Source organism: Helianthus annuus, chromosome 1 (assembly GCF_002127325.2).
Source record: "Helianthus annuus cultivar XRQ/B chromosome 1, HanXRQr2.0-SUNRISE, whole genome shotgun sequence".
Classification (NCBI taxonomy): domain Eukaryota; kingdom Viridiplantae; phylum Streptophyta; class Magnoliopsida; order Asterales; family Asteraceae; genus Helianthus; species Helianthus annuus.
This window is the reverse complement of record NC_035433.2, coordinates 138493661-138507178: the sequence shown is the minus strand read 5'-3', so window position 1 is coordinate 138507178 and position 13518 is coordinate 138493661. Positions and strand designations below refer to the sequence as shown.

The 13518-nt window shown below is 35.0% G+C and overlaps 1 protein-coding gene and 1 long non-coding RNA gene across 4 annotated transcripts; both read left to right on the top strand.

Moving 5' to 3' along the window:
- Positions 1–3348: 3348 nt before the first annotated feature.
- On the top strand, positions 3349–7423 carry LOC110880527 (binding partner of ACD11 1). Its single transcript, XM_022129041.2, has 8 exons — positions 3349–3517; positions 3646–3749; positions 3844–3919; positions 4860–4931; positions 5016–5078; positions 5750–6087; positions 6172–6295; positions 7166–7423. The coding sequence occupies exons 1-8, from the start codon at positions 3500–3502 to the stop codon at positions 7184–7186; spliced, it is 816 nt and encodes a 271-aa protein (XP_021984733.1). The 5' UTR covers positions 3349–3499; the 3' UTR covers positions 7187–7423.
- A 2775-nt stretch (positions 7424–10198) lies between these two features.
- LOC110880520 lies at positions 10199–13312 on the top strand. Of its 3 annotated transcripts, XR_004862821.1 has the most exons (5): positions 10199–10375; positions 10452–11179; positions 11266–11335; positions 12621–12752; positions 13162–13312. It is a non-coding gene; the product is annotated as an uncharacterized LOC110880520 (long non-coding RNA). The 3 variants fall into 3 exon arrangements; XR_004862813.1 differs by having other exon boundaries at positions 10199–11179; XR_004862820.1 differs by having other exon boundaries at positions 10199–11179; positions 13041–13312.
- The last annotated feature ends 206 nt before the right edge of the window (positions 13313–13518 follow it).

Genomic DNA, 13518 nt, shown 5'->3' with positions numbered 1-13518 from the left:
TAACGCTCTCCGGTAAGCTCGTGCTCTCGGAGATCAGTTGATTGTAGGTGTTGTTAGTGATGAGGAAATTATTGTGAATAAAGGACCTCCAGTTACGCCTCTCAATGAAAGGTATTGTTCATGTTCCTCATTTCAGATTCAGTTTTAATTTCAGCTTTAGTGTTTGTTTGATTGTTGAATTAGGTTAACAGTGAGATCTGAGTTGCATGATTAGGTGACGCTGCGAAAGGCAAGCGGGAAAGTGTGGGTGTAGAGTGGTGGTAGTCGTAGGTTATCGGAGAAGAGGGTGAACATGGCCACCGTTGCAATGAGGGTGGCGGTGGTGGTGTTTTGTGGCGGTGGTGACAGGCAATGAGGGTCGTGGTGGTGTTAGAAAGATGGAGGGAGGGGTAGGTGGGGTTTTATAAATAAATCTATAATTTCTTGAATTTTGAAAAATACATATTAAAAAATATTCTTACGATTTAAAAAATGCAGATTAAAAAAATTATATTGTTTTACATGTCATCATGCCAGACCAGATAAAAATGGCACATCAGCTCATGTATGACACGTAGGAAATGCCGCATCAGATAAAATTGCCACATAGACTAATTTTAATAACCTGGTTAGTGAATATTTAACGAGGAGGTGCCATGACAATCAATGTGTTAAGTTGGGAGTGGTCTGAGCCAAAGTGAAAGTTGAGAGTGCCATCAGCCAAATGACAATAGTTGGGGGTGTTTAAATCCATTAACCCTATCAACTATAAAAGTTGGTATTTTTAAAAGAAAACCTTGTAGCCATGAAACTCGACAAAAATGTTTCTTTGTGAAAACGTGTAACCAAAATGTTTTCTTGTAAATTGTATGGTTTGTATATATACTTAAAAACCCATTGTCATGTTTTGTATAAACCGATCGTCATGTTTAAAACCAATCGCCTTGTATGTGTAAACCAATCGTCATATATGTGTAAACCAATCGTCATCTATAGTTCGTCGGTCAAACCACCAAAGGGTTTGTTCATAGTTTCACGGGTTCTACCATTCCCCAGTGGGTACTTCCTCAAATAATATCGGAAGCGGGAATGGGTTGTTAAACCTATAGCGCTCATTCCCCAGTGGGTTCTTCCTAAAATAATGTTGGAAGCGGGATCAGATTGTTACACCTATAGCGTTATAATATATTAATAGTCGGCTTGTCTAAAGTTAATGAATGTTCTCGTATCATAGATAATGCACCAACAAGTTTCACACATAAACTATATATAATAGTATTTCATAAACTTGGAAAAGTGATAGTAGGCGCATATGAATCACCCCAAAATATTTGAAAACGTAAAAGAGGGGAACTATGAATTCACAGGTTGTGTAGATGTCTTGCTTAAATGTGTTTAGCAAAGCTCAAGTCTTTCAAGTGTTTCCTAGTATTTCGAATAATTATAAGTTAGTGTATAATGCGGTTTAAACGGAAGATCGGATAGAATGTGGTCTATTAACCAAACGAGCGAAGGATCTCGTATAATATGGTTTGTTAAACCTTACATTCTGATTAGAAAGTATCTAGGAGTGTTTTGACCCGTTACGACTTGTTAACTTGGTTTACGCCACTTTAACGGGTCGTATGCGTAAGTATGGCTTTGGATGGTCGAATGAGTCCTATGACGAGTCCGATATGTCAAAACATGTTTAATAATGTTGTATGATCAGTTTAGATGTAAAAAATATTGCTCGTATAGGTTTAAAAATATTTTACGCAAAAAAGGTATTTTTGACCTTTTAAAAGTATCGAAAGTTGACTCACCATTTGACTAACCAAACCACATGACCATAAGGTATAACCTCAGAGGGTTATTCCCAATAATACTATGGTCATATATATGGGCTTGGTCGGATCCTAAGGTTGACCAAACGGATCAGATGCGAAAGTCAAAACGCTCGACTTTCGACTAAGGAAAAAACACTAAACTAGAAATGACGAGCTATGCAAGTTAGAATATGTCTAATAATGTTATAAAACTGATTTGGTGTCAAAATTTTAAGTTTTAATACCCGAAAACTCATTTGTCGTAAAATGCATTTTTACGCATTTTTTGACTTTTATTTCATAAAAGTTTGACTCTTCATTTCGCCTACTAAACGTGATAATCAGAGGGTGTAATCGCAAGGGATTAACACCTTCATTATTACGATCACGCAGCAAAGTTCAATTTGAACTTTGACTTAACCAAAATGGTCAGATTCGAAAGTCAAAGCAAAAGTCAATTTGTTTGACTTTTGGCTCATAACTAGCCAAATAATGAAAAAGACTAGGAGAAACACTTACAAGTGTTAGAAGAGGAAGATTAGAACTCAGGTAGGAGGCCTCAATTGCTGAAGCAAGCTCCAAATGAATTTTTTGAGTGAGAAAGAAAAGAATGGTGTGAAAAACTCAAAGAACTCAAGGCTACTTATAGTGTTTTTGGATTCATGAGAGCTTGACAAGTGTTAGGTGAGGTGTTATGGATGTTGCTTAGTGTCTAGAGAAGTGTTTGAAAGAGATTAAGTGTGACAAAAATCGTTCTAGGTGGCATCAATTGGTGAAAGGTGGCAGAACTTGGTGAACAAGCAAAATTCTGCAACTGGGCATGTCATGCGGACCGTATTGCTCAGGTAATGCGGTCCGCATTGACCCCTGGCAGGCATAATTTTGTTTTTTGACAGTTTCAGTCCCTAGACTTTTATTATCACATTTTTACTATTTTTAACCATTCTAACTTGTTATTTAAGCTATATGAAGGGTATAAAGGCATATGTAACTTGGATTTTGTTCCGGAAATATCATATCGTTTCGCTGGATCGTACGATTACGTATGTTGTAAATAAAATATAAAATTTTATTAAATACAGAAACGATCGAAAGTGTACAACAGTTGAAATTTGCAAATGTTACATCTTTTGAGTCAGGAGTCTTCACAAGAACCTCTCTATCTGTCAGCATAGAGGTAAAGTTAGTCACCATCACACACTCTTCATATCTTACAAATAGCTTTTGCTATGAGTAAGATTATACCAAGTATATTTGTGTGTAACACAACCATCATCATCATCACCACTACCACTATCCTATCCTAGATAGCATATTAACTTTGTAATCATGTAATTAACAACCATCTTAAAGTTAAAGTGTCATGCTTTTTATTGTTCACATAGCATATCACAATAAAATACAATTTCTCCACCTTTATTACAATTTTCATCAAATAATAATAATAATAATAATAATAATAATAATAATGATGATAATAATAATAATAATAATAATAATAATAATAATAATAATAATAATATATTAAGAGACATGCTTTTTATAATGAGTGATCAGATACGGCCAGATATAAGGCCAAGCATGCCAGTCTAATCATCGTCTTCAACATCACTTGTCAACACTTTTACAGCGTGATTCCATTCCATTCTTCCTCCTTTAAATCCCCTGAATCACTTGCACCTGAATCTCCTTCAAATTCAATCCACTACTCTATGCAAGCAACAATGCAGGTAAATCATTCATTCATTCTCCAACTCTCTCTTTCAACATTCATCTACACGTCTGATTATCACTCACACGCCTCATTTTAACCTAATTTTCACAACCTGTGTGTGTTCAATTCCTGAATTTGTTACAGACACGAACAGTTCAAGTGGATCAACTCTCAGATCTAGCTACCGAGCGAGAAATTCATGAGTTTTTCTCCTTCTCCGGTGACATTGACAGCATCCAGATCTGTCGGTTAGTTAGTTTGTTTCGTGTCAATCAAGTTATTTAAATGTTTATTGTTTTGTTATAGGAATGTAAGATATGTTTCTTTGATTGCTTTGTTTAGTGAATCTGGAAGAAAGAAGACTGCGTTTGTGACGTTTAGAGATCCGAAAGCTCTTGAAATTGCGTTGTTGTTATCGGTAACTTGCTTGCTAATTGTTTTTACACTACTTATTGCTGGATAGATTTACATTGCTTTTATAGGTGCATTGTTGATTTATTGCTTTTATAGGTGCATTGTTGATTTATTGTGTGTTATTGAATTCTTGTGTTTGTATCTATTTAATGATTGTTGTTATGTAATATTTTTGGATGATTTAGAATCTATGGATGATGAGTTTTAAATTAGGAAAGGGATTTTCATGTTTCAAGCATGTTAACTTATTTTTTTTAACCATTACGGGCTCGCCAATACTCTGCTAACCAGATTGATCATGTAAACCGCAACTTACGAACATGAGATTTTTGCTAGAGAGAACTAGGTGCTTACCGCTGCGACATCCCTTGTAGGTTTTAGCTTAGTTTTTGTGGAATGTAGGTAAGAGTATTTATAATGGTGGTTTATTTGAACATGAAAAATTGTATTTATCATTTGTATTTCATAAAACACACACACACACGCGCGCACACACACACATATGTGTTATGTGTGTGTGTGCGCGTGCGCATAAATTTCTTTTTCATGGAACATTCAAGTTTGTTACAGTGGTGGAATCAAGTGAAGATAGATTAAGAACTTAGGATGATGAACAAATGAAAAAGGCAAAATTAATGAAGATCACAAGTGCAGGAAACACTCTGTACATACATTAAACATACATAAGGATAATATTTGCGCACATATGCAAATCTTGTTCTTGACCAGCTATATATACACACACATACATACACCGGTAATTAACCGCTGCACCACTTAGACAAAGAGGCGGTTAATTAACCGATCAATGTAACTACCAGCTTTGACTCTGACCCATTTGACTATTGTTTGACCCATACTAAATATTACACAAATAATATAGCAACAATAATATTCAAGTTTAGTTTGTTGATTTTAATAGTGTTACATGTATCATTTTACAGGGAGCAACCTTGGTGGATCAGGTCGTTAAAATTACTCCTGTTGAAAATTATGTGCCAAAACCTGACGTCCAGGTATGTCTATTAGACTATTACAAATCTCTCCCATAAACACACACATATGACAACTGAACTTATCTTGTGTATCACTTCTTGCAGGAGGTTCGTGTGGTTGATAATGCCGTGAACATGTCTCGACAAAATTCTTTTTCAAATGCTGAGGTAAGACTTTGAAAGTGTTACGTCTTGAAAGAAAGATTCTGAACGTGTTACTCACTTTTAAAATAAAGGCAACAATTTCCTTTTCGGGATATCCCAAATTCAATATCTTTGTTATACACGGGAAACTGAAATGACAATATTTTGTTGAGGGGTACTTCAGATGTTTGATTAATACTAAAAACACTAATGTTTCCAGTTTAAGAATTTATATATAGAGTAAAATGCCATTTTTGTCCCTGAGGTTTGGCCGTCCAAAAGCTTGTTTTTCTGCATCTGGATCCAAAAGGTTTGAAATGTTGCCATTTTCATCCGGCTCGTTAACTCCGTTCATTTTTCTCCGTTAAGTCATGGGTATTTTCGTCTTTTTATTAACTTAAAGGGCAATTTGGTCTTTTTCAGGGTATTCAGTCTTTATACATAAAGTGAAAAGGACCGAATTGCCCTTTAAGTTAAACAAAAAAAGACAGAAATATCCTTGACTTAACGGAGAAAAATGGATGGAGTTAATGAGCCGGATGAAAATGGCAAGATTTCAAACCTTTTGAATCCAGATGCGGAAAAACAAACCTTTGGATGAAAGTCGCAAAAATAGCCAAACCTTAGGGACGAAAATGGCATTTTACTCTTATATATATTATCGATATCTAAAATCTGTTTTCTCATGTTAACAGGCCAACGCTACATCTCCTAGCAGAAGAGTGTATGCAAGTAAAGCACAAGATGTCGTTTCAAGTGTATTGGCTAAAGGTTCAGCTATTGGTCAAGATGCCATAAATAAAGCTAAAGCATTTGACGAAAAACATCAACTAAGAGCCAACGCATCTGCCAAAGTAATTTCGTTAGATAAAAAAGTAGGACTTACAGACAAATTTAGCGTTGGGATCTCGGCGGTGAATCAGAAAGTTAAGTCCGTGGATCAAAGGCTTCAAGTTTCCGACAAAACGATGGCGGCATTAGTGGCAGCAGAGCGGAAATTAAACGACACAGGATCAGCTGTCAAATCAAGCAGGTTTGAATTGAACTGTTGAAATATGACTACAATTTGTCATGTTAGATTGTTGCTAAATTTTTTAATATTCGTATGGTTTATCAGATATGTGACAGCTGGAGCAGCTTGGCTAAACGGAGCTTTTGGTAAAGTGGCGAAAGCTGGGCAAGCGGCAGGTACAAAAACTCGACACAAATGGAATTTGGCAGTGTCAAATTTAACCACAAAGGTATGTATCCGCACTAATTTCCGTAGTAATATATGTTATGAATATAAGGATATAGGAGGTTTATAGATTTTAGAAATACACTTTAGGCAACTTCTTACCTGTTCTATTTACCATTTGACCCATTTGACGTGTTTCCCTTTCAGCTGCTATTTATTTATTATGCCCCATTTAGATGTAATACATTATTGTGAAAATCAACAACATTCTTGTGCAAATTTAAAATAATAAAAACAGAAAATCACAAAAATGGACAAGTTGACCACCAAAAATTACCAAAACGTTAAACGAAGATTCACTAAATTATTTCTCAATCAATAAAACAATCACACCTATGAGGTGGATGAACAAGATCACGACACGTTTACTCATTCGACGAAATACACCTAATGGTGTCTCATTGGGAGAAAATCACTCTATGGGTCACATGAGGCGTGATTTTTGCCCACTTAGGACACGTGTCAGAGGCGTAAATTTCGCCTATTGTGCCAAAGCTGTCACATGTGAATTTTTTATTGATGGAAAAGTCATTGTTTATCGGGAAATCTAATTTAGTCGATGTTCATTTTGATCATTATCCAACAAAAACTATGGTTTTCAAGAATGAGCTATTTTGGCGAGACCGGGGAAATCCAAAAGCAACCAATGTATTAGATATTATAACTCAAAATCGTTTGTTCTTGCTCTAAATAGCGCGTGAAGGTCAAAAAAGTGATTAGATTTTATATAATTTTTTTTTTGATAATTTTTTTTTTCAATTATTACCAAATATCATTCCACACGAAAAAGGACAATTACAAAGCAATGGCAGGTAGTCGGGCAATAAGTTGCGCCGCCACCCCCTTGATACTGATAAAAGTTTTTGTCGTGTAGGATTCTAGCATTGCAGCATGAGCCAGCCCGGGGACTGGAGTTTATAGCTATCGAAATCTGATGATCAAATTGTGAGATACCTCAATGTTCTTCTGTTGGTTTTATGGTCAGTTTTGTGATTCATTTATTAGTTTATCATCAGTGTATTTCTTCTCCTGTAAGTGTGTAAAACCATCAAGGAAAATTAAACATTGTTTGAGCTCAAAATTATTGCAAACCACATCTATAGAGTGAAGAGAATGTACACTTTATAAATAAGATCCAACTAGTAAAAATACCCGCACTACGTAGCGGGGTTCAGTCAGCATCGGTATTGGTTTGGTATGACACTGGCACTTGGTATAGCAACGAAAAGAAATATGTTTAAGAGGATATCGACACGTGTTTTACTTTGATAAAAACCATTAAGTTTTTTTAATCAAACGGTATCATCATGGTGCCTTAAACCTCGAAAAAACTTATCGTTTTCGGAACTAAAAAAAACGCATAGAAGATAACCTAAAGCTGTAAATTTGGATAATATCTAAAGCACACGCCATCATCACTTTGGGGAGAGACATGTGTTCGATTCCTGGCGTGAGGTAAATTTGGTCTAATTTAGAAGTAGGGATTATGTAAATATGTAATCTTTGTCTTTCAAAAAAAATCTAAAGCACACGAACCAATGAATACATAACCCACTTGTTTAATCCGTGGCTGACTGAGAGGAGGTTGCTAAAGTTGATTATTTGTTCATGGTCCATTAGCTCGTAACTAAAGTGCTGGTATTAGGTGATGCGTAGTGGGGCGCTTTGGCCGAGCATGGCGCCGCGAAAACGCCCAGAACACCAATACCTAGGGCGCTATCAAGGAGAAATGGGGGGAGGGCGCGAGATATTTCACGGCGGTATGGGGAAGGTTTTCAAACCTTTGACCAATCAAAATAAAGGATGGTTTTTTTATAAATAATTAATAAAAACGAAAATTAATAATTAGGTAATGATGGGTATGGGCTTTATGACTACGGGCTCTAGTGATATAACGCCCCATAAAGCCCTTGTGTGACGTGGCACGACACGTGTCGCATAACGCCCCACAAGGAGCTTTATGACTACGAATGGCCTTAGTGGTTCACGGTTTAATAGTCTTCGGTCAGATTTTCAAAATACTTACAAAACATCATGTTGTTTGAGGAAACAAATTTACCTTATATTTTTAAGGAACACCATTCACTCATTTAATATTTTAATAGTTTTGATTCATACTTCTTTCTTATTTTTACTTTTAACAAGTTTAATAGGAAACAATCTCATTAGAACAAGAAATTAAAACAACTGATGTATCATAAATGAAATTCATTTGGTACAAAATTTATACATAGTTGCGTTCATTACATAACCATTCTTTAACGTGCCCTTATACATATTTGGAAGCTAAGTACAACGTTCATTGCAAACACTACAACTTTTGATCCATGGTGTACATGTTTACCTTAAAGATGACGAAGATAGAGAATGAGATGAGGACGGTTGAACCACAAAAGATAGTCACCGTCTAAACTTAACCCCCGGGTATGTCCTGTACGACCTCTCGTCTCCTCCTGAATACTTGATACAATTTTGGCAATTATCATTTTTAGGTTTGTCCCAATCAGTAAAATTACATGTACGTTATTGTTTTATAAGTTAAATAAATACACAAAAGTATTTAAATTGATTTTATGTGTATTAAATTCATGGGAGTAATAAATATTTTGTGAAAGAATCGAATTTTACAACTAATTTGTCTATAATGCAATAATGTTATTTGAGTTGAGACGTTCTTTATAAGTCGGTATCACTCCAATGATGCGAGGCTTACATAAGAAGTCACAGTTCACCTTTTCAAGTATCTTTATTTAGGTCTAACAGCAGAAACAATATGGGTAAACATAAAAACTGAAGATTTTTTATACAAATCAGGCTACCTAATTAAATGGGTTAAGTTATTCTATAAATACTTCTAAAAATAAAAAGTGTACAAAGATATAATGGATCGCATAAAATGACACAATATCGAGTAAAATATAACACAATGCCGAAAAATATAACACAATGTCGAGAAAAAAAGACACAGTAAGTAGCAAAAAAGACTCAATGACGTAAATATAAAAATGACACAATGATAATAAACAAAATTTCTAATATCTAGAATCTATAAATCCAAAAGTGAAAACCTAAAATCTCACATCGTAGAGTTCGATGAGACGGTTCCAATGCCGCTTGAATGAGGTCAATCGGAGTCTGTTTGATACCATTTGTTGACTTCTTATATTTAGGAGACTTTGTATTTGATCCTAAACCCTAATTAAATAGTTTTTTGAAAAAACTCAACATTTTTAAGTATATGTTTATAAATATAAGTTCATGATTGTTTAAATATAACCGAATATTAACTTTGAATATGTAATTATATGTATAAAAAAAAGTAGACAGATGAATTACCTTATACCCAGAACGGTTGTCTATTTATCGAGTGATCGATTTTCTTTTTTTGGAAGTGCGACTTTCTATAAACAAAACTAGCAAGAAGCTAGAAAAAACAACTAACGGGGTTACAATTCAAGAACACACCAATCTTTCCATGAAAGATTGTTAATTGGAGACCTATTTTTAATCGTTGAATGATTTTGCGGACCTATATGTGCCTATACTCAATACCATACCATAATGGGATTGGTTCTATATTTGAACTAGAGAAATGTATAAGTTTGTTGTCACTTTGACCGATTAAATTTTCTATTAATAGAAGCATATAATAGGATTCGTTTATAGCTTAACCCTCTATCCACTTCAATTTTCACAAATAAAAATGTTAGAAGTGAATATCTATAATACTATAAAAAGGAGAAGTGATGTACAAAAATGTAATTTTGTCATACGTACAAGTTTTAAAGCAGCGTTTACAAGAGAGTGCAAGCTCATATAAAGGGAATTTGGCTTTATTTTTAAGACGCCTAGGGTTAAAATTGGGATTTTGCAATAGTATTGAATGCCGCATTCAATGTCTGCCCACCTCTTCACTTTCTTTCTTTATATCTCAATTGAAGCGCGATTGAAGAAGCAAATCAATGATTTCAATCTAGATGAAGCCTGAAGCGATCAATGCACCCTCATTCAGGTTCTAGGGTTTCATCAAAATCTCTATCCAAATCAAGCAAATCCATTTAGTTCTCCTTTCTCATCACAAAAGGTAACCTCTCCAACCTCAATCGACTATGTTCTTTTGAGTTCTGTATAATGACCATCTTTCTCTCCTTCAAATCAAGCAAAAGTTACACATGCGGTGTCATTCTAGAACACCAAGATATCTGTGTAAAGTTAAGCACTTCGATCAGATCTGTAATGGTGAGGTTTTATATATCTCGGATTTCTCAACAAACGACAACGTATCGATTTTATTCAGAGATTGTGGCCGGAATCTGAGCCGACATAATGGATGCTCTAGGGTTTATGAAGGTTTGATGAACTCTGCTGCGTGTACTGGCGGTAATCATTTGCGTAAATTTGACGCCATTTTTGAGGTTGTATATATTATGTTTCTTTAGTTTTGGTTATTTTTTCATGTTTTTGACTTTAATTTTGTTTTGTAGATTAATAGATTATGTGATTGTTGTTACTTGTTTTATGGTGTTAGTGTAATAAGCTGGCTCATTGACATGATTCTTTAAGAGTTATTTATTTTTTAATACAGTAGTATATTTAAGAGCAACTTGTGGTATTGATATTACTTGCAATTGTTGTAGATTTTGGTTTGGTGGATTATAAATGTTGTTAATAAAGAAATTAAAAACAGGAGTTACTGTTTTTAATTAATAGATCATACGATTGCTATTGTTTACTTCATTTTATCAGCATAAAAATGGTTTAGGTGGTAGGATTCTTGAGCAGATCGGTGGCAACTGAGATGAGATTCCAGCAGTACCTGGTTGTCAAGGTTGGTTCCGACAACCTGATTTTGATTTAGCGGCCACAGGTATCTTTTTCGAGAACGAAGGTATGTCCGGCGACCTTCTTTTGATTTATTAAGGTAACGTGCTTCAGTTTCTATTAGATTTAGCAACTGATGTTGTCCTTTTGTAGTTCTGGAGGCTTTAATGATGATTCCAACAGCTGCAGTAGCCATTTGTGACACCGCGAGAGGCTATTAGAGGTATTTTTATCATGTATGTTAATCATGCATGTTGTAATTGTTTTTTGGTATGTTATTGAATTGGTGTATTAATTGAATGTATATAAGACACGTTAAATGAAATTGATTTGAATGGGTTGGATTGGTACTATCAAATGTGTATCAACTATGAGTAATAACCAGAATTCTGTATATATTTTTCTTTTGCTGCTAAAATGACTACATATCTAGAGTATATTACTGATAATGTAATGCATTTGCCACTCACTATGGCTAAAACATCATTTTTAGGATGTAAAAGTGAATGTAGTACGTATTGTCTGGACTGTTGTTGTAACTCTCTTTGTTCTTACTATTTGATCCACCACAAAGAGCATTGTGTTGTTCAGGTAAATACAAACGTACTTAGTGCTTGTTATGTGTTCGATGAAATGCTTGACTGAACACCAGTTTGTCATTTTAAACAAGTAATGTGCTAACTTCTTGAGCCTTTGTTATGATCGATTAGATACTGTGATCTTCATACCATAACATGATTATGTGTTCGATGAAATGCTTGACTGAACACCAGTTTACATTGTTGTGAAGGATAGTATGCACACCACCTGTTTATAGAAAGTCCAGACCCTGTGCTGCATCAATGCATATATTCAGTCTTTGTTTCCAAGTGAGCCGGTCGTGGTTTTGGGTTTCGTAGAGGTGACTGCGTAGGCTGCGGTTAGCCATGTACTCGTAAACGAGGATAACCTTGGATTTATGGTAGCAGTATCCTATTAATGGGACTAAGTTGGGATTCCTGGGTTGAGATAATGTTTCAATCTCTTTGCAAAAGTTAGACATGAAGTCTATTTTTTCGACCAGTTTTCGATCATGAACTTCTTGAATCGTTTCATGGCAACCACTCTGCTTCCGTAGTCGATGTAAGCTTTATACATAATGTGGGAGTCACCGGTGCCCACGATTAGGCTTTCATCGAAATCGTTTGTGTCTGAGTGAATTTCCGAGAGAACGAACCGTTGACAACCATCTTCGTACATGTTTGAGCTACTTACGGAGATAAACGAATCCATTTTTGCTGCTTTCATTCCGTTCCAAAGCAAATCCTATCTCCAGCTCCTGAGTTTTTTGAGCTCCAGGCACTTTGTACTCGCACTTGATGATGATTGTTGTTCTGATCGCGCTGAGTTAGAAAAAAAAAGGATACAACTATATACTGGCTTCTCTTTTTGTTTTAGTTAGTCATTTAAGAGGTCAATGCCTTCTCTTTTTGTTTATTTCTGATATTTGGTTTTTATTATTGATGCAGATTAAGAGCAAATCATTAAAGAAATCAAACAACTTGAAGCCAACAGGGATTAGGTTGTTGCAAATACCTACTATGAGGACTGGAGTTAAAAAATCTGCTGTTGAAAGAGATGTCATTCAAGACCAGGTCAAAGTAAGAACACATCTTCTGAATCTGTATGGCTAAGTGTAGTGGTGAAAATAGGCGGGTTGGTTAACGGGGCATGGGTCCCGTTAATTTATAAACCATGTTTTTATCTACTTGATTTGTTTTTCTAAATAACGAATTAGTTAAGATTTTCAAAAGTTAATATTATTACAATATTAAATTAATTTTTTAGTTGGTCATTTAAGAGGTCACATGCACTATAAATATACTTTGAGGGACCTTGGACCAATCAATTTGACCAATCTAATGTAGTTCATTTCAACTTATATGTAGTTCATTTATAGCTTGAATGTACTTCATTTCAACTTATAAGCTGCCAAGAAGCACCTTCAAACAGCACTACCTCTGAATGTAGTTCTTTCTTTTTATTTTTTTGCATTTAAACCCATCGCAGGTTCAAAAACTGTGCTTTTTTACATTGGCATTCGAGACCTTTATAGGTGAATTTGTTTGGGTTGATGTTGGGCGGAATGGCTTTGAAAAGCTTGATGTCCCAATTTTTGTATGTCATTCGTCTTAAAAATATAGTAATCAATTACTGCTTAGTGCCCAAATTTTTACCCAATCACCCAATGTTCATGTAGTATTACTTGCCCTTTTGTATTGTATAGAGGTCGAAATTTCAATTCTGTTTATGATTGGGTTGATTATGGTTGTCTTTTATCTCTTAACTGGTCAAATCTTTTATCTATATATACACCTTATATATAAATGTTCCCACTCCGTCTTGTTGACTCCGCCGCAACGCGCG

Coding starts and splice junctions, on each gene's coding strand:
- LOC110880527 (XM_022129041.2), top strand. Junction 5,079..5,749: donor ATTCTTTTTCAAATGCTGAG/GTAAGACTTTGA, acceptor TCATGTTAACAG/GCCAACGCTACATCTCCTAG. Junction 6,088..6,171: donor TCAGCTGTCAAATCAAGCAG/GTTTGAATTGAA, acceptor ATGGTTTATCAG/ATATGTGACAGCTGGAGCAG.